The following is a 21,559-nucleotide window of genomic DNA, read 5'->3' as shown; positions in this document are numbered from 1 at the left end:
TCCCCTCTCTTTACGTCACTCTCAAATTGTCAGATTAGTGGAATATACACTTTTTAGGATGTGATTAACTCACACTACCTTAATCTGACGCGCTCGAGAATGTCTGATGATCAATTTTTTTTTACTAATCTGATCCTGTATCCTTCACGGGCGGCCTTATATATGGGCCTCATATTTGGTGGAGGTACTTAACCGGGTACAAGGTATCCCCCTGTATATTAATCTGCCGCGCTTGAGTAAATCCCGAAATCCCCTCTTGGGCTCCCCTACTATAAGGAATAAGTTGTGTGCATTCCTATTTATTTTCATTAAATAGTTATAAGTAGTGTGCAATGTTTTTAAAATTGTTAATAAATTACAAACATGACGCATGTATCTTTCCTAAATCGGTGCAATAAATTTCTGTATATAGTATTTCCTGTGTTTAAATGTTTAATGAAAACACCTTTCCATTTCTTACATTTAATGACATATTTACAAAATGCAGGTTGCCTTATAACTATTATAGCAACATTAACATAGAATAGAAACATCATCTTAGAGTTTTAGTTGACACAATTGTTTATTATTAGATTGAAAAAAAATCGCCTATTCCGTTCTATGAAACCTTTGTTAACTACATTCTTAGATTGGGACTCAACATTAAACACTTATTATGTATTAAGAAGATTAAATCTGACTATATGGATGTATCGAATGTAATATTGAGATCTGAGAAAGATTTATACACAAATGATAGCGCGTCAAGACGCACTTTATTCTATACAATTTGAACGACATTGGACCGATATAAGCTAATACATAAACACCTAATATAATGCAGTTTTTGCAGATAATAGTTTTACAAAAATATAATTTGGAATAACTTCTTAAGATTTTTTTGTAAAATTGCTCCATACCGCGATACACACATTAAACATGTCGGAGCAACGAGTATACATTAATTTTGATTAATTTATCTAAATATTTACAGACCAAACTCCTCAGTTTACGTCAATCACAAGTTGTTGCCGTTTCAGTCTTAGCGTTTCATTCCCAATATTAAGCCAATAAATAGTTTCGCATGCTTCAAAGTTACATGTAAAACACCAATTATACATCTGTACAAAATTAAGTTTAGTAAACTCGTGCCTATAATACAGCAAATCCTTTAGATCTAAATTAAAGTTTAAATATACTTGCGTGTATATAAATACATTTTATTTACAATGATTATGCCCGAATAACAGAGATCAGATGTGTAATACATGTGTTCCAAGGTAAAGTTTAAATTCAAAGTTATCCATATGAGATATAGGTTAAAAGTATATCTTGCATCCTAACGACAAACAATACAATTTAAAATATCGTATGGAAAATTTAAACAGCGCTTTATGAGCGGTTTTTGGACCTTAGAGATAGTATTTTTTGAATTTGTATATTTACATTTTATATGTGAAAATTTATTTTTCAGTTGCAAATTATTTACCCCTAGTGAAAATCTATAGCAATACATACATGACGCAATTATGCTCGCATTCGTAAATTTTGAGTATTCAAAATAATATATAAAAAGGCTTGAAACACTTGTATTCTTAAGTCTACTTCGTTCATAGCAACCTGTGCAGTTCACAGCGCCTTCAAACTGGTGATTAGCAATTCGTTAATTACCCTGTTAATAACACACACTTAACTACAGAACATTAAACAGCACGAAAACGTGCACTAACAAATAAGCCGTCAAAATTGACAGATCACTAACAAAAGAGCAAGATAGAGGTCGGGTGGCGTCTTGGTTGTTTAGTGTTTGAGGAGAAGCGCGGCATGTTTGAGACGCAGATGAGAGCGCAACGTGTCTATACGGCTGTAGGTCGCCGGGCAGTAGGGGCAAAGGGACCGCTGGGCAGTGTGCGAGTGGAAGTGATGCCAGCGGTTGGAGACCTCCTTGCCGCAAGACTTGCACCGCCAGAGGGCGGTACTCTCGGTGGCCGCTACGAACATGCTGTGATACGAGTACTGCGCCGCAGGCACCTGAGGCCGCTCTGCAATCAACGCGCTTGCCCGTCACCACGGCGTACAGTCTTATTTCTAGGCTGAATACTTAGGCGACTTTAAATAGGACTTTTCGCTTAGCCCATACAATAAAACGAGTTTTTTTATAAGGAATAATATTAAAGTGTGTTGCCATTAAAATATGTACAAGATTAGATAAACTTTTGGCTATTTATTGCTCGATTCCTTAATACTATAGTTTAGCAATACCTTCAGTTGCGACATCGAATTAGGAACGCATGCATTTGTTTATAACAACTAGAAGCATTGCCGTAATTGTAATACAACGGCAAACTGTATATAAACGATTTGCCATTATATTATGTATATACTTATATAACACTTCGCAATGGGATGGAACATGTGACACGCACAACTGAAACTACACGAATTGTAACATACCACAATTTAATGTAAAAATTAGTAATAAATACAACAGATAAATGCAGGAGTTTGCAACATGTTAAAATTGCATTACATAACATCAAACAATGTGAAATAAAAATTGCATTAACTGCTTGCATAAAACAAAATTATTTAAAATTAAAGTTTTAATGGAGGCATCAAACCAAGACATCAAAAATATTTATAAACAACAAATCGCTCATACAAAATTGAATGTAAAAATATAACAAGCCCGACTTCGTCAGAGCTACGTAGATTTGACGCCCCCGCTCCTATTAGTATAACACTATTGTGATACACGAAACTATAACAAATTGGCTAACGTTAAAATTAATAAACAAAATAGAACATAACTAGACCATTGCTATCCTGAATTACCCAGAGCTAATCCTGCACTCCATTGATTCAAACAAGATCACATCTTTGCGATATTATTAAGGTAAAGTTTAATATAATATAAATTGGAATAGTCAATTAGGTTGGCCAAAAAAGTGACTCGGTCGGTAAGACCATTCTCATAAGACTAATTTTAGTAATTCGTTAACCTTATGTTTAAAATTCCATATGGCATAAAGTAAGCTTTCATTAAGTTCGATTAAATGTTTATCGTATTATTAAGTTGCACACTTGCTGAAAGCTGAAAAAAGAGATCAAAGGGAGATATATTCTGAGCCAAACGATGTGATACTCCAAAATATTCTGGCCAGACACTATCATAGTATCCTAACCTAAAATATCTAAAATAATCTATGTTACTAATGGATTTGCTTTAGCAAATTCAATATTAAAAAAATTGGTCTCGAGTGACAGTATATATTAAAAAAATGCATTGACGATTAGAAGCGTTTAACGCGGAACTAAAGGGCAGACTCCCGACCGGATAGCTATGATCTATTCCAAATAGGATTCGACTTGCGCGATTATAAATTATTAATTAAACAACTATTACGATTGGCAGAGACAAACAAGCTAATCTTAATATTACCAGCTATAAAACCTGTACAATGCCGTAACCCAAACTTCATTCGCTATGTAGACGTAGAAATTGAGAGTAGATCACTTACATGTAAATACAAATAGGTAGGTATCCTCTTTAAAAGACATTAATTACCTTTAAAATATCATTTAGTTTGGTTACGTAATTAAATAACTAGTAATATTGCACTGAGTATGAAATGCTATCAAATTATAAGCGCCCACAATATATGAACGGATATAAAAATCTTTGATAATCTTAAAAATAAATATAAATCTTTGTGGAAGTAACATTTTGGTTATTATATATAAAATCCGTAAGGAACGTTGGAGCTTAGTGCTTATTTTCAAGTGGGCCCCTATATTTAATAGATTGTATAATCTAGGTACGAGTTATGACTATGTTAAAAAATTGCACAAGTGAGTTGCATGTTCACAGCTACTAATCCAGCAATTACGCCACTTAGCTATTATTCGTCGGAGAATCACGGCTATTTGGATGCGGTACATCAACATTCTTGGTTTGGTTAAGATCGATCTATGCGAACGGCCTCTACGCGAACTATTCATATGTAATATGCATTAGTAAAATTCGAAGAGGTCTGAAAAAAATTAATAAAATCTCGAGTGATACTGTAATCTCTAGGTGTGTAACGTCACTCTATCCGTTCAGTTGGATGCTAGATGCCTTACATTTACGCAAAGTAACTAATCATAAAACATTAATTAATATTACAATAGGAGTCGAATCGTAGCGTAACACCCTTGGTTCTAGCACCATTCCATTTTATCACATTTCAGTTACCGTACCACTCTAAAGTGTTTTGCTAAAAATGTAACAATCTTATACCTTAATTGAGAAATACATATAACGCTAGGTTAGTCCCAATCGTAGAATGCCGACGTAAGTTACTAAATGCAACCTCCGAAATCCCGCCTACCTTAACGTAAGACAGAGGTCTTGGACCTCAAGCACCGTACAGTACAACTAAACACCTACCAACGATTAAATTATAGAACACCTTAACATCTCCACTCAAATATTAACTCTTAGCTTCAACGCAAATAAACCGCTCATGTTACTATTAATGATGAATCAATAAAAACAAACAATAAAATTATATTAAATCAGACAATAGAATATATCTAAGTATAAAAAAAAACAATCTCCGTAAATAGATCAACTAGTCTAGTATAAAAAAATCTTTTCGTATGATTCCTTAGGCGCTATCCGTAATACATCACAAATCCCTAATCTCTCCATCTTTCAAAGGCCTCATAGAGTTAAAAATGCATCTACACTGAGATTCAGTCAATATTTATATGTCGTTGACCAACGACAGATCACAATCTCTTGCCAGTTCTTTATATTCTTTCCCGATGTCGTTCCGTACCACCCTTAGGATATATGAACATAAATATAATTAGCTACAGGAAACTCATAATTTCCTATCTAATGAATAAATATAATAAGACGTTCGGCGAGTGTCGCCGGGGCCGTCCATAGCCAGCGTCGCTTCGCGGTCGAACCGCTACTCGTATAAGTGTATATTCTTAATAGCTTAAGACGTATATAGATACAATATAAAAATAATATGGTAATAAAATTAACATCATATTATTGCTTTTGCCCGTTCCCGTATAGCGATTGGTATAGAAAAAAAATTTGCTTAACTACTCATATAGGTCAGAGCGTCGCAGACGCCGACCGATAAGATTATTCCGCGGCGGAATCGACTTCCCGCCGCGGAGAGTCACACTGGGGCAAGTCGAATGCACAACCAAGACAATACTAAAACGAGAGGCCACCGCCGACGAGCGATAGCACTATAGCTTAATCCTAGATAGGAAACGCGAGACGGTCCGTTAAGAGTTTGACACGCGGAGAGTCCGACTGGCGGGGCGCGCTCACAGAGCGTCGAGGCCGAGCCAGCACATGGACAATCAGTCGAAGGAGCCCTCGAGGTGATTGGCGAAGAGCGGCGCGTGTGGCGGCTGCGCGGTCGCCGGCGCCGCGTCGAACTTGCGCGTGTCGGGGTTGTAGGCCGGGTGCTTGAACTTGCAGTGCGTGCGCAGGTTGTCTGAGCGCGTGTACGTGGCGCGGCACAGCGGGCACTCGAAGCGGCCCGGGAAGTGCACGTGGTAGTGATTCCGGATGTGCGTCACCACCTTGCCGCACAGCTTGCAGCGGTGCAGGTTCAGCGCGCCCGCCACGCGCTCGAACGTGAGCCGCATGTGCCAGCCCTTCGAGCCTGCAACCAGCCGACTGTCACTCCACCGAACCGCGAACCCCTTAGGCTCAGCCACGCACGTCGCGTCCCGCGCCCCCAATGCCGCAGGGCCACGCTTTTATTTTCAAACGATATTAGCCTTTGTGTTGGCCCTGCCGCACTTTAAGGGGAGCGGATTGTTTTATTTATAACATTATATATATGTTAAACACGAGAAGAAATACAGTAGAATTTAGGGAGTAAAAATTTACGTATATCGAAATGATTTCCGTTTAAATTCTACTGTAAATGAACTAGTGAAATGGAAATATACTTAAAAATATAACAAAATTAGCACTATATGAAAGCGTTGAGAGTATTTTGTTAGAGCTATGCTATGATTCTCCTAGCGCTATGAAGCAGTTTATTTGTAGTAAGAGATTCAAATATTTAGCTGTACTTAGCAGTTATTGTTTAGAAATTATTTAAGATTTTCAATAGATTCATGCAGAAATGAACCGATAATGCTGAAGAAATGGTGTTTAATTGTCTGTGATAATTGTTAATTATGGAACATTATTAGTAGCTGTCACCAAGCTGAGTACACAAGGCAGCTCTCGATAGATCTGCTATCAAAACAAATAAAAGCATGGAAAAAAGGATGAAAATGAAAAGAAAAGATATAAATAAAGAGATATATTTGCAACGAACACACATTAACGATTGTCTTACATACAAACTAATCGTAAAGTAATGATAATAAATTAATATTAAAAGGTACCTGAATACAAAAGCAAAATCAGTCTTTGACACAACCGAAATATAGGTGTCTTTGTTACAATCACTACGAGGAACAGAGAGAGATCATCATGATTAATACTAGGGGGCCAGATTTCATTATTTATACTCAATTAAAAATTAAAAATCAATAAAATATTCATGACCTAAAAATCTTACTCGAATGATATCAGACCCTCTTTAACACGTTGAGTTTGTACTGTAAGTATCACATACAATAATTAATTCTAAGTTACATAATTAACATTGGTTTAGAAACTTTGGAATTCAAGGAAATTATCGCTTTATTTGGCATGATTAATATTAGTATTAAAGCGAATACGTTAGTCACGTGAAAAAATTATGTACAATTAATTGGTTAGTACATGAGAGAGAGAAATTTTGCTAAAACAAACCACACCTTACATCTAATAATTATAATTAAGTTTAAGGCTGACGAAGCACTCGATTAGTACCAAACAAGCCGAAGGTTAGAAAGTTAAATTTTTGGTTTCCCACAATGGTAACTGCCTACCTAACAAATAATTGACTATCAACTATTGGTCTGTATATTGGCAATATTATTAGAACCTAGAACAGAACAGTGTTTCATACGGAGATGTCGTTTGAGATTATCAGCACGCGTCAGTATGATGGGACACAAAGGGCACTTGTGCTTTTCGGGATTGTGAGATTTCATATGTTTCTTTATATTTGTGACACGTTTACCGCATACTTTGCACGACATCGGTATATTATATGATTTGTGATTCATTGCAATTTTAAACGACTTGACGATATTCTCTATATTCGTGTTCTGGGCGAACGCGTCTCGAGGTATATAGTTTTCGTCGCCATAGCTTTCACCTGCAAGATATTACGGTGCTTGACTGCTGCATAGTAACTGTATAGCATGCTAGCACTTCAGCCTACTGATAGGCTCTACAAGGCACTCCAAACGTTGCAAAACTTCCCTAAACCTATCTACATGCAGAAAACGCTTTGCCTCGTCAATCACGACCTACGTCCCACGGGGGCGCCAAATCGACAATCGATATGAATCATCACACCGATTTCTTCAATTGTTAAAAAAAAGCGAAAGAAATTAAATTAAAAAGCATTTAGTATGGTTAGTGCAAATAAGTAAGCAATGGCAAATCATGCGAAGGCAGAACATGCGATTACAAATGTTTAGGATGAAATCCTAATCATTTATAAATTAATGCAAATAAAAATAATATAAAGCGAGATATCTTCGTAATTTGACGTTCCGTATTGCGAATGACGGTCAAGTAATAAAGAGATAAACGGAACGTTATAACGGAGCGATCTCATTTCAATTCTACATTAATTATCGACCACCAAACAAGCTCGTTTACCTCAATATAATTATTTTGTCAGTTTATGGGACATTTTGATAGTAATCAATTTAGCTTTGTACTGTCTTAAAGGGTATGAATTGGGAGTGTATTTAAAATATTTAAATTAACTAACTAGCAATTATATTTTTTAGATTTTTTTTCCGGTAAAATATGATAAAATAAAGGGGAGAATTATGATTTTAGTTTGTTCCAAAATGATTTTATTTCTCGTAAATTGTGATAGCGTTCCATTGTCTGGAATGTTGTTTAGATTTAGAATATATTTTCAGGTAGCACCAAAATACACACAAATATTTTTTATAGTATTAATCGGGTAATTGGAGGCTTTAATTTGGCGAAAACAGCGTATGATTATTATTTTTTCCCCTTATCAAATACTAGAAGTTTGTAATGATTTCGTTAAATCATAAAGACAGCACAAAGCTACAGGACAAAAAGGTATGTTCTCTTAGTAAACGTGTTTCGGTAGGTGCACTTACCATCAATGGTGTCTGTCTGGTCGGGGTGAGGCTGTATGATCTGCTCTGTGTCATTGCATTCATTGGCGAGTTGGTGTGGAGTGAGCATCACCGCCATCTCGTTCATGCGTTCCATTGTCTGGAATGTTTTGTTTTGTGAATTAAAAAGGGAAATTTTAAAATATACAAGAATTTAAATTATAACGAAAAACTGCTTAAATATATGCATAGAAGGTTAGCAATGTAATCATTAAATTATAAAACGACGACACAAACGATTTTTTTTTAAATTTAGGTATACTTTAATTAGAATAATAAAGTATACACATTAATATTTAAATAAAGCTGAAATTACAGACAACGATTTAAACAATTATTTATTTTGGCAGTATTACTTTGAATTGACATATTAACGTTATTAAATTACTAATTACAAATTAAGTCACTTTCGTACTTTATACATTATCAACACTGAATCTAATTTCGGACTCGTTCATCAACTTAATCATAACTAACACACACAGAATTCAATATGTTCACCATATCCAATCGGAAGCTAAGCAATATAATTTAAATCAATAAGATAAAACCGTTTTTATTACAATAATTAGGGCCTGTTTCACAATGTCCGGATAAGTTCCAAATAAGCTATTTGTTACTTATTTGTAGGATAAACAGTATTTTTGCGTTTCACGACTGTCGTGATAGCGCTATTTGTCATGAAATGCCAAATATCTTAATCGGAACTTTTATCTTTCGAATAATTTATGTGTTGCATAGCTAATTGGCACTTTATCCATACATTGTGAAACAGGCCCTTAGTATACAGATATAGAAATGCAACTGCATGTCAAATGCAAGTAAAATCTTCGCATCTTACCGGCAGATGTGTCTGGTCGTAACTTGGGGGGTGCATCGTGTGGTGGTAGGGCGAATCCGGCTCTTGTTTGACCAGGGGCGTGTGGGCGGGCGATCTTGCCGCGCGCCCGTGCAACGCGTGGGCAGGCGGCGGCGTCGAAGGCTCCGAGCCACTGCCCGTTGAGCCTTTGCTGCTTTTCACTTGACCCTGGACGCAGGCAGAAATTGTAAGGCTATGTAAAACAAAAGACTGCGCCCCCCTTGGAGCGCAATCGAACCCTCAAATTTTAAAACATAATTGTTCTGTAGCATGCTGCAACATCTATATAAGGATTTTTTTCTAATTTATCGAAAACCTTAGATGCTAAGCAGAGATATGACCTTTCATGGTGCCTATTTATCCGCTAAATTAAATAATCTACGCGAACTACAGACGTTATGGACACCGCGCCGAATGGAAAAAGCTTATTTAGTCAAGCGTGACTTACAGCAAAGCTTGCATTGAGTGCAATGCTATGAAACGTTAGAGACATGTCTAAGGGCGAATCTAATGAGTGAATCGTTAAAAATGGCTGTGTGACGTAATGTTCTTTTTCGCAAGCAATTTGTTACTCGATTTTCATAAAAACAAAAGCTAAGCGACCTAAATCCGTTCTAAAATTACAGCAATTGAATTAGGCCGTTATATACATACTCAATGTATCTTTTATGTGGGTGTATATAAGACTTACAATAAACCCGTTTTTTTTGTAAATAATAGCCTTTGTGGTTATCTTTTTGAGAGAATTCATGTTTTAAAAGCACTTGTACGGAGCTAATGCGTACAACGTAAGACAATAAAAAAACGCCATCCTAAATAATTTTAATGTTGAATTATGAATTCGTAAATCTAAAGCAATAGGAAATTGTACGAAATATTGTATTGCAAAGTTGTACGAGTCTATTTCTGATCCTAGATTTGAAATAGAACATACAGTTAGGTACTTTTCTCGATACTGTTATGCTATGTAAAAACCAGTTACATCCGCATCTAGCGTGTACCTTCGCTCAATAAAAAACTCAAGAGATTTATTTTGCATATTAAAACCAAAGTGGAAATGTTTTATCTGAAATATGGATTGCAAAATGCAAATGCGTTATTCAAATTCTATTAGTTGTTTACTTAATTTCAGAACGAGTTTAACGGTCGTTTTGATTTCTAATTGATTTTTAAATGGGAAACTGTCAATAGTAACTGTTCTATATTTAAATTTTAAAATTTTCGAATTTAAATCTCAATAAATTTCCTTTTAAATGACACTATAACTTATAATGAAAAAAGAACTTCAAGATGATGGAGAAAATATATTTTTATCTGTATATACAATGTAGCAGATAGAAAATATCTAGAAGGTGGACTGCAAATACTTCTGAACTCCTGAAGAAACTGAAATGAACTAAAAAAGCAAATACATAGTAATCAAATGTTATGAAATTCTTAACCACTTACTTCGTATGGACGATAAGATAAATCGATATCTTCTCTTGGCACAGTGGAGTTCTTCCTGCGTCTCTTTTCAGCATGGGGCGCGTGAGGCGCGGGCTGCGGAGCCCCGAGAGGCGTCAGCGGAGCCCCCGCCGCATGCGCAACTGGCGGAGTGGCGAAGTCCCCACGTGATGACAGGTTCTCCGCACTCACGGATGGCGTTGACCGCTCTTCCGTCTATAAATATGAGCAGTTTGGTGTACATTTTATTTGAAACCATGTTCCTTTTCTTACATAGTCAAACTTAATTCTAGAAAGTAAAAATATCAATCATACTGAGCTAAAATTGAATGGCCGATTACGGATTTCGCTTCGATTTAAATGCGATTATTATTCAATAGGTTCACATGTGTACTACAGTACGTTTAGACTACGCTATTCAATCCCTACGCGGACGCAGTCATGCGTGTAGTCCAAAATATATCTCAATATATAAAACAAATGAAGTACGAAATATTGTGTAGTATTAATTTCTTAACATGTTTGCATACCGTTAAGGGCAATAAAAAAGGATACAAGAAAAGCATGTACGAGCAATATACGGTATTTTGAACGATGCGAGCCATAACGGCACAAATGCATCTTGCGCCGGCATCACGAAATCTACGTTCTTTACGCTAAGCTGTGACTACGACCGCTTGTTTAATACACATAACGGATTTTAAATATACTTTGATTTAAAGCGGCAATAATTTCATTACTGGCTTAGGTATCATTTTGTTATTTTTCTAAAACGGGAAATGTTTAGATTGTTATATATGAACATAATTGTGATTTTTCTAAAATATTATTGTTATATACGAACATTATCAACGTTATATTTTTTCGAGGATCAAGAGCTGTTAATGAACTTAATCAATATTGTAAATAAAATACTAATTTTACTTTTCTGTGTCAAACGAAACATTAATAAATAGATATTTTTCCTAAATTAGCGAGACCCAATTCGTTTCATAATATTTATCAAGGGCAAACGAATTAATTCCTAAGAAGGTCCGGTTGTGGCAAATGGCAAATTTTAAATATTTTTGCATTAGGCAAGAATTAGAGACGATTTCGCATAAATATTAAAACAAGGTTTGTTGCAACACGAATGTTTGATTAGACTTAATCGTCTATATTATACAACTACTAAGTTTTAGTTATTATATATAAATTAGAAAAATACATTGAAATAACAAAACTAATCAGAAACCATCAGTCATCACAAAACCTAATTATCAGAGACAAAATTAGACGATGATTCAAGAGTTTCAAATTGAAGCTTATTATTATTTTTAACTGTATATTAATAATATAGGCAAAACGGATGACACCATATATACAAAAAACATCATATACTAATAATTTGCTTGTTGAGGTGTGTTGCTATGTTTTTGTGTGTGTGTGTGTGCGTGATTTAAAAAACCTAATTTGCTTTTTTCTTCGAAAGAGATAATCTAAGAAAAGCCGAGGCGCGATACCGCACGATACGGTAGTACGCGACCGTGCGTATACGCGTACCTAAATATTAAACAGCTCAGACGATCTATATGGAGTACATTTAAATTTAATATCTTAATCGATTCGGCAGTCTATAAAATTGTTCCATAATTCATATATAAACAAGTCTGCTCTTATGTTATCCTCATTAATACAAGAAAGCGCGAATTTTAGCGATATCAAATACGACACTTACTTAAACCGGTCCACAAACGAGTCTGTAGTAAAATGCACGTGTTTATGCATATACTTTGCATACTATCTGCTTGAAAGCTATCTACCATAAATTATGGATTTTTTATATCGATCATGTATAACTGTTATTGACCCGACATTCTATTAAAAGATTGTGAAGCCCGATCACATGTACGCGATATACTCGAGACTAGAGTATTTGTCACTAATCTGCCTCTAATTAAAGGCTAGTGTTGAAAGGCCGCGAAAAAGCATTTTGGCAAGGTTTTTTTTTAAAAAAAAAAAAACTCGCGCATTTCTTAATAACATGGGTAATATATCGTATGTATTTAAGAGTGTTTTAACGTCGCTCGACTTTTTAAAATTCGCAAAAAACACCAGATAGTCATCAGACTCGAGTAAAATAATACGATATATATAGTTAATATATTAATTCGAGTAGTATAAACATTAACATTAAGTTTATGTTATTCTTGACGAATTGAAGGTTTCTACAAATAATTCCATTTGTCTCATTTTCACTACACTTTTCCAATCCTTCTTCGACCGGCCCTTTTAAGTGTTTTGAAATAAATTATTAATAGAACTATATAATATTTCTCAAAGCTTAAACTCTTGTTAGTTGTAATAAACGATATTTAGAACTTTGGCTAAAATATCTCTTATTCTAACATAACATCATGTTTTGTACTATGCTTGCAGTTTACAAGCATTGAGTAAAATAAAATAGGCGAGTAGCGGAGTTTCGTGCCATTTCTTCGACCGTTCTACGCCCTTGATTTGATAATTGACAGTAAATTTATAACGGTAAAAAATTACAAAAAACTCTAGATTAATAACTGATATTTGTTTTAAATAACCACATCTGACAAATAAATAATTAAGCAGAGAAGAGCGATTTACTATTCAAAATAGGCCGAACGCCATTAAAATATTTAACCACAAACTGTAGCAATAAATTCGTATAAGGGTCATTGTGCTCTCACCAAATCTTCAAGGCCATTATACCTACTAAACAACGCCAGCGTGCCAGACTCGTCTGTCTGGCACGCACTATTCTGCAAATTTATGTACGCTCGCGTGAAACTGTTAGTAAATCCATAATTTCACATTAACATTATTTTATTAATTTATTTAAAAAAAATTAATTTTCATTTAAAACAAATATTACGTATTTTAGTCCGTATTTATAACTAAATATTTTTTTTGATAGAATTAGAAAAAGCACGAGTATAGTGCACCTAAGCAAGGCCTTAATATTATTTATATTTGTACTGAAACTATTTCAATCTTCTTGACTTTTATCAACGTGTCCTAATGTATGATGATGATGACATGTAACTAATTTATTTACAATTATAACATACAATTACGCTTAACACGTGTTTTCGAAAGGTACAGCCAAAGCAAATGTACAAATTGTACTGTACTGAACTAACAAACACTTTAAAGGGAAGAGAATAACATAATTACAGTTTATTTAAATTACGGGTTATACGGAAAAGACCTTGTATAATAATATTAGCATTTCGTACAGGACAAACACTTTTGTTAACGACTGTACCAAGGCAAAAAAATTAGAAACCTCGTCCTATCAATTTGACAAATAGACAAAGGCGCTACATACAATACTTAAACATGTTCGATTCGTCGTGGCTTATTTCTCTTAGTTATGCTAATAAATTCTGCTCGAAATAATGCGTCTTTGTATTTCTCTTACGCCCTTATTAATTACGTCCAAAAGTTTAAGGACAAAAAGTTAAAAATTAAATAAAAATCAAATGAAACTAAAGAAAAGACTCTAAACAAAGGTGGTAAACGGACAATTTTATGGTTAGTGAAGACTCAAAAATGTTTTCGCGCCTAAACGCCGATTATGACGTTAATCTCGTCATCGTGCAGAAGTCAAATGCCATAAAATTTTTCAAATTTCCAATTTCTGTCAAAACCACGGTGCATGCTAAAGCAAAACGATTTTTTTTGGAATTTTAAGATTTTGTTTTGTTTATGGCCTAAAAAACTTCACAAATTACCAAACACTACTAAGTGTTACTTAATTTAGATTAAAGAAACTCAAAGCAGAAATTGAATTCTTAAATAAAAAAAAAATAGACCGAAAACCTCATAAACATGTACTTACCTTAGGGTGTAATGTATTATTTTCTGTTAAACCTCGTACTTGTAAGCTTTCAGCAGTCTTTAGGAACATCGGTAGCATATTTTGGCCAACATTTACCTCTCCCTGAAACAAAAACAAAATATTAACCTACTAATAAGAAAATTATTTGTAAACTAATAAAATTTTATACAGATTCATCATTTAAGTTTAATAAACAAATTCATTGAATTGCAATCGATTTATTAATAGACGAAGAACGAACAAAGTGTCTTAATAATTTCTATAATACGCTGCTGAAAGTTGAATGAAACTTTGTAATTATGAGTAGAAACAGTTACCTTGTACATGAAGTCCAGTAATGATTTTATTTCTGAGAATTTCACATCTTTTAGGAATATAATTGGATGCGGATGTGAGTTTTGCATGAATATACTTTCGAAATAGGGGGAGCATGCTGAGAGTATCGTCTGGTGTGCCTAGAACAAAATTAGTACATCTTAGACTAGAACTTAAAAATATTGTCTTAAACGAAACAGAAACGATTTAAGAAATCGGCGAATACGTAAAATTTCCGCTGTACCGAGCATTAATATTTATGATCTTTGAGACAAATTGAATATCACTTAATTTTACATTTAGGGTTCGATTTCCACCCAAACAATAATAATAATACAACTGTTGAAGTAGGATTTTGTCACATGCTCATTGGTCCGCTACGAAACATAAGCCCCATTGCCAACGATCAAAACTAGTAATCCAGACATTATTGTTTTTTTAAAACCTTAAATTGTACTAGGACTAAGTCTCCTTTTGTTATAATTGGTTTGCGTAATGCTGCGCATACGCAGGGACAAACGTTACCTCCCTTCCTACCTAGAGATCCCAAAAGCAAAAAATTATTATTTTATTCGTTTTAGAATATGCTTAAAAATGTAAGATTTCCTTTAATCATTCAATTAATTGATTAAAATTATAGTACTCGAAGAGTTTCGTGAAGTGCTTTATATACACATATGTAATTAATCCCTGCTTTTTGTCTAGAAAGTTTTTAAATATGTGGAAACAAATATCTTCAACGCCGGCCTCAATACATCCTAAATTTTTAATTATAAATATAAACTTACATATTTTAGGAATTTGATTAAGTATGAAGTTATTTATACCATACAGGAGTAAAGTCTTCCTGTATATGTACTTAAACTTTTATAATCTAAGATTAATCTAAAAAAAATAGTTTTAATTTTGATTTCTCTTTTAAAAAATGTGCCAAAACATATCAGAATAACACAGGATGCCTACAAGTTCGAATTGATTGACGTGGAATAAGTGATACCTAGATGATCTTAAGTTCCAAAATAAACGTATTTTATTCATAGTGTTATACTGATAGTATTTTAAGTTGATAAATGAAGCCTTAAAATGATTAGTTTATCAATTTTTAATACTATCAGAATCAGCCTTTGTCAATTGTCAGTATATTAGCATATATATAAAGCATAAACAATAAAAATAAGACAAACTATGCATGAATAGGAAGGTCTTTTCTGTTAAGAACATTGCGGAGACCTTGTCTCTTAAAATATTCATTTTGCGCACATTCATATTATAATTAGGTAATGAATGGTGAAGTTTAGGAAGTACATTTTAGACATACCTATTGCATTTTTTTCCACAAAATTATAAATGAGGCATAGTATTTTAGCTTAGAATAAATGATATTCTAGAAACACAAATATTTTTTCCTTGTCACTTGCACATCTATTATTCAAGGTTTTGTAATTTAAAAATAGAGACACAACCTTGGGCAACAATGGGGCCTGATATATTATTGTGTCTGCTTTATTATGTTCCAAGACAAGTGGGTGATCAGGCTCCTATGTGCCAACCACAAATAATTATTATTCGGCAGGAATCAAACCTACAATTGGTATTATGCATGTTTGTTGCCACTAAAACACAGAGGCTACTTGTTGTATTTTTTTATATAATTTATTCACTACGAGTATCTTCTCAAAAGTATAAAATTCTTGTACACTACATTTCATGTTAAACTTAGTCATTTGTAAATTTAGAAAAAGATATGATTGCCAAGTGTCTTAGTTTACACAGAAGGTAACTAAAATAATTTCAAAAATATATTCTCCTATTTATTAGAAAACAGACTTTTATAATCAAGCATTTAGAATGTACATACGGAGAAAGTTACGGCATGTTGCCTACTAATTGGGGTTCAATTTATCTTAGATGTCTTTACATCAATTTATATCTCTAGACCCTAAAACTTGCCAAACATGTGGCATTAAAAATTAGAAAGTATAAACATGCAAGTCTTTTGCAGACTCCTATAACTATTCACTGTTGACCTACAAAACAAATTGCATTTTATTAGCATAAACTTTCCTTATAAATGAGTTGAAGAAATGATCTTAAATATCATTGATGAAAATTATCCTTTGCCAGGAAGCTAGTGGTGTTAATATAGTAGCTAGAATACAATTTTGTAAGAATAACCTTGTACAATTAGCAAATATTTAAATCTACAATGTAGTCTGCCTTGACTAGAACTTTGGTGATTTCTTTATTTTGATACTTTATTGCAAAATTATTACTATACAATGAAATATATAAAGAATTAATAAAAAATATTTATTACTAAAGCAGTCATGAAAATATATTCTGATTCATTATTTAATAAGTAGTAGTAAAAATATGTTAATAACATTAATCAATGTTTGTTTACTATTGAATGCAATTTGTTATGACATAATGATTGTAAACAAATGACATATTATAATAGTATGTCAATTATCTACTAATTGATTAATATAATTTAAACCTATACAAAAGTTTTGGATTAGTGTAACAAATTATGTTTTTATAGATTAAAATTTTACCTTGACTGTTTCACCATCACATGCAAGTGTGACATCGCATAGGGCTTCTCGCTGTAAAAGGCTTGCTAGGACATCAGTTAGGTTGTTTGGGTGATTGTTCCAGCGCAAACAAAATTGCTGGTCCATTGTTGGTGCTAATGTCAGTGACCGTGCTGCAAAAAATGTAGATATTACCAACTAAACATAACTCTCATCTGATATACCATTCGCTAATGCCAAAATTAAGTTGAGCCCCAAACCTTCACAGAACTGAAGCCAGCTAGCTGCTAGATATGTTACAAGATCTTTAACTAGGCACGATGTTCGTTATCAAATTTGCACTGTAGTCATTAGGCAAAAATTGGCGGCCATAGGGCCTAGATAGTGGAGCGAGAGATAAGTGACATCAGCGGCTCGAATTAATAGGGGCCGCGGGCAGCGAACTTACTGTACTCCACATTGACAGTTAGACCGCCGAGCGCCGACACATATCTACTTGTTGCATGCACTAACCGAGACCCATACATTATGTAATTTAGCTTCCAATGCTGGCTGCGGGGCCACCGACCCTATAGGACGCTAAAACCTCTAGGTGTCTATAAAACGAGTTTACGAAAGTAGTACCATTGGCCAAAAAAATCGCAACATGCTGACACCGTTATTTTCGCCAAGCTGGATGAGCCAATTGATAACTTTGAAGCTGGTTTTAGAAATTCCTCGAAGCACCACTAATAATATTGTCACTAAGCACTCCGCGTGTCTGAAAATTGATGACGGAAGGACGAACGGGACTTCTGAACGCGTAGTTGTGTCAACTTTTGACTATTAGTAGCGCCATTTGCCGATCCCGTATCTTAGATCTTAAAAATATGAACAAACAGCAACGAAAATTTCTATAACACACAATTAATGCACTAACACGAGTCGAAAACAACTGCAAAACACACAAAGTCAATATTTCCTAACTCACCATTTGCAAAAATTTTGCCATCACAAACGCCACCCGACCCCTACCTTGCACTGTCTTTTTGACCACACACACATCTCGATTTCCGTGTTCACTCACGGCACCTCACGGCCTTCGGAATATCTTTCACATCATAATCGGCCACTATTCGCAAAGCGAACTTCATACGTAACTATGACGCGGTAAATTTAAATTTTGCACAAATTTTAAACAAAATTAAATAAATTCTTAAAACTTTACCATATCTTTATTCGTATTTAGAATGCTTAACCATGTATTTGATCAATGTCGTGTACTACAGGATATTTGCGACATGTGAATGCGTTTACCTTGACGATAGCCGACAGATTAAATAGGTTATGTTTGATGTGCATTAAATCAAATCGAATTTGACACTAAAGATCTGAATATTAGTTATTTATTAGTAATATTAAAATGAATCACACTAAACTTACATTAAAAAAACATTTAAATTATGTATTAAAACAATTTATTATAGGTTAGATTGCCTAGTGTTGTGGCCTTGACATTTTAGTTATCGCGAAAGATTCCGATCTAGTTGACTGTACTCAACGCCATCTATAGGCAACAAGACTACATGTTTCTGGTTCACAGACTACACACTTTTATTTAATTTTTCAACAGTTTAGATAGATGGCGCCTCTTGTAGGGAAAGGTTCAAAGAATTTATTACCTTTTTTGTTTTTTATTTACGTATTTGCTACTTACTAAAAATTTATTTGTATTATTTTATTTTAAACTCCTTTTTATAAAACAAGTTGGTATCTAAGAGCAAGCTTTTATTACTTTTTTAACTTCTTATTTCCCGCCTAAAAAATAAAAATAAACATAAAAAGGGCACTTTAAGACATCATTTCATTAAATTGATTAGAATTAGAATTTTGTATAAGATTTGGATAAAATTATATAGGTAGAATTAAATAAAATTTTCGGCGGCTGTTTGGACATAGAAACCAGATTGGTGACCTCATAATCACGGGGTAATGAACTAGGCAATAAATCAGCATCTGGCCTTCTAGTCCTTTATAGAATACGAAAACAACCAACTCTAATCAATAGGTACGTACTACATTTATTTGCCGCGTCAGTGAAATCCGACATTTAATGTGTTATATCTACTAATTGATTAAGATACAAACTACTAATATAAAGGGGAAATGCGAAATATTTGTTTATAAGTATGTTTGTAACGAATTGGCTCAAAAAGTATCGTATAGCTCAGTAAGTATCGATTTTTAAAATAGATTCACCATTCGAATGCTACATTATCATTGATTATTAAGATAGGCTATTTTAATTGCACGTTAAATAATAATGTTACTCAAGTCCCTTGGATACGGGACTGTACGTTTATGTCAAAATGTTAAATACCAATCTATACGTTACAGTCCAATTCAATCTGAAGCTCGTCATGAGCTTCAGATAATTTAAACAAACTCGTTTTATTACACACACACACACACACAAGCCCCAATTTAAGTTTAATAATTTACCGTTGCTAAGTTAGATACAACTTTATCTTATAAAGAAATTGTAGAGTTTTTTATCGCTTAAATGCAATAAGTTCATCAAGGGAATGAGAGTGGTGTATCGTGTCACTCGGTAATGTAATGCAGTGCAAATGAGTCAATCTCGACGGGCTGGGTCGGCACACACTGCTATTAGGAAATCGATTCGTTCTCAACCCCATCGACATCTAGCCTCAACGATTTCGATTGTCCCCGTAATGGGCAATGTTCATTTAATCAATTATTAAATTCCCTTTGTGGATGATACGTTCCTAATTCGAATACGAATAGACAATATGCACACAATTCTGTCATGACATTATCTGCATGTATTATCTGTGATACCTGCAATCTAATAATGACGTGAGAGGAAAGTCGTTTCGATGCACTTAGTTTTCCAATCTAAACAATAGGAATTCAACGGGTGCCCGGCCCGCGGGACACCAATCTATCTCTATGTAAATTATGCTGGAAATATGCGACTTGCGTTCATCACGACTCCAGGGCACGCGGTGACAGAATGTTTCAAATTAAAAGGTCTTTCGACTTCAACTTAAATTGCAAGGTCGTATGGATAATCAGCTTTTAACTGACGAAAACTGCATCTATATATATAAAGAAATGAACTCGACAAGAATAAAAATCAATTTACAAACAAGAAATGTTGATATAAAAAATTATTATACTATTAACTTACCAATTTGCTGTTGAGATTAAGAAACATTCGCAAATGCAACGCAGGCGCAACATAATTAAGTGGTTGGTCTTGAAAAGCATATTTCGAAGTTTCATTTTCTTCATTCTTCCCGGGAGTCACTTCGCTTCACTCTTGAGTACTACAGCGAGAAAATAAAAGATACATTGCGCACAGCATTTAATAACATTTGTGTAGATTAAGATGTGTACAAGTATTTTGTTATCTGTAGAAGTTATGAGTAAAGAACATACTGTGTGTGTGTCTAACAATAATTTAAAACATGTCAAATACACAATATATTTCGAACTGTGTATATGTTAAAAACTGTGTACTTATTTAATCTAAATAACGGAGACATTGACAACAAAAAGTTATAAAAAAATGTTCCATATATAATTTATATAATAAATTAAATATCCTATCCATCCAATAATTTTATGACTATGATTATAACGGATGTCAAAAATAAATAATATGATTCTTTTCTGACGACGCCAATTATGAGAACAAATATCATATTCTTTAATTAATTACAGTATTACGAAGTAATTAATATCATGTGACCTATTTGTTATGTCATATTTTTTTAGGCTCAGAACTGAGTACCTATAAATAAAAAAAACTTTTTCAATTGTTAAGAGCGTGCATTAGGCTACCAAAATTCATAGTTCAACAAACGTATTCCTGAAGTTCCCATGAGATGAGACGGACCAGGACCCAGGTCAGTGTTTCGCGGAATCAAGTAAACGCGAAATGTTTTTATTTAAATAACACGTAAAATATACAGTATTTAATAAAGAAAATGGCTCCATAATACTCGCATTGATGGAATAAAAACTAAATTAGGCAAAAGTCAGAGGTGTCTTTTTTGTACCATGGAATTTATATTGTATTTTGTTTTCAATTAAGATCATCTATTGAAAGTATATTGTAGGACAAATACATATTTCTGTTTTTACTTCAAGCATCACATAGTTATATCGGTGATTTTGATTCGTGCCCGCTCTTAATTTAGTAGTAAAAAATTTCTTATTTATCTGTATAAATAAGTATTCAAATTACCAATACTTTTGAAA

General features: G+C 33.9%; 1 protein-coding gene across 7 annotated transcripts; it reads right to left on the bottom strand.

The window, feature by feature from the left end:
* Positions 1–272: 272 nt before the first annotated feature.
* Positions 273–20,597, bottom strand: LOC110992095 (sex determination protein fruitless). 7 transcript variants are annotated; one of them, XM_022257768.2, is made up of 8 exons: positions 17,739–17,883; positions 17,312–17,463; positions 14,756–14,893; positions 14,439–14,540; positions 10,586–10,798; positions 9,119–9,304; positions 8,260–8,377; positions 273–2,021 (listed from the first exon to the last, which is right to left on the bottom strand). In XM_022257768.2, exons 1-8 carry the CDS (start codon positions 17,815–17,817, stop codon positions 1,780–1,782), a joined length of 1,230 nt encoding a protein of 409 aa, XP_022113460.1. In that variant the 5' UTR covers positions 17,818–17,883; the 3' UTR covers positions 273–1,779. The 7 variants fall into 7 exon arrangements, with proteins under 7 accessions (XP_022113460.1, XP_022113459.1, XP_022113463.1 ...); XM_022257767.2 differs by lacking the exon at positions 273–2,021 and adding an exon at positions 2,422–5,663 and having other exon boundaries at positions 17,739–17,880; XM_022257771.2 differs by lacking the exons at positions 273–2,021; positions 17,739–17,883 and adding exons at positions 6,303–7,265; positions 20,484–20,597.
* Between the last annotated feature and the right edge of the window lie 962 nt (positions 20,598–21,559).

Source organism: Pieris rapae, chromosome 8 (genome assembly GCF_905147795.1).
Source record: "Pieris rapae chromosome 8, ilPieRapa1.1, whole genome shotgun sequence".
NCBI lineage: Eukaryota > Metazoa > Arthropoda > Insecta > Lepidoptera > Pieridae > Pieris > Pieris rapae.
This window is presented reverse-complemented; position numbering and strand designations above follow the sequence as displayed.

Excerpts from the sequence above, each read along its gene's own strand:
- LOC110992095 (XM_022257766.2), bottom strand. The coding sequence starts at position 17,817 with ATGTATGGGTCTCGGTTAGTGCATGCAACAAGTAGATATGTGTCGGCG. Across the intron at positions 14,541-14,755 it reads TACTGGACTTCATGTACAAG|GGAGAGGTAAATGTTGGCCA; the intron begins GTAACTGTTTCT and ends TTTTTGTTTCAG. Across the intron at positions 7,266-8,259 it reads CCAGACAGACACCATTGATG|GTGAAAGCTATGGCGACGAA; the intron begins GTAAGTGCACCT and ends AATATCTTGCAG.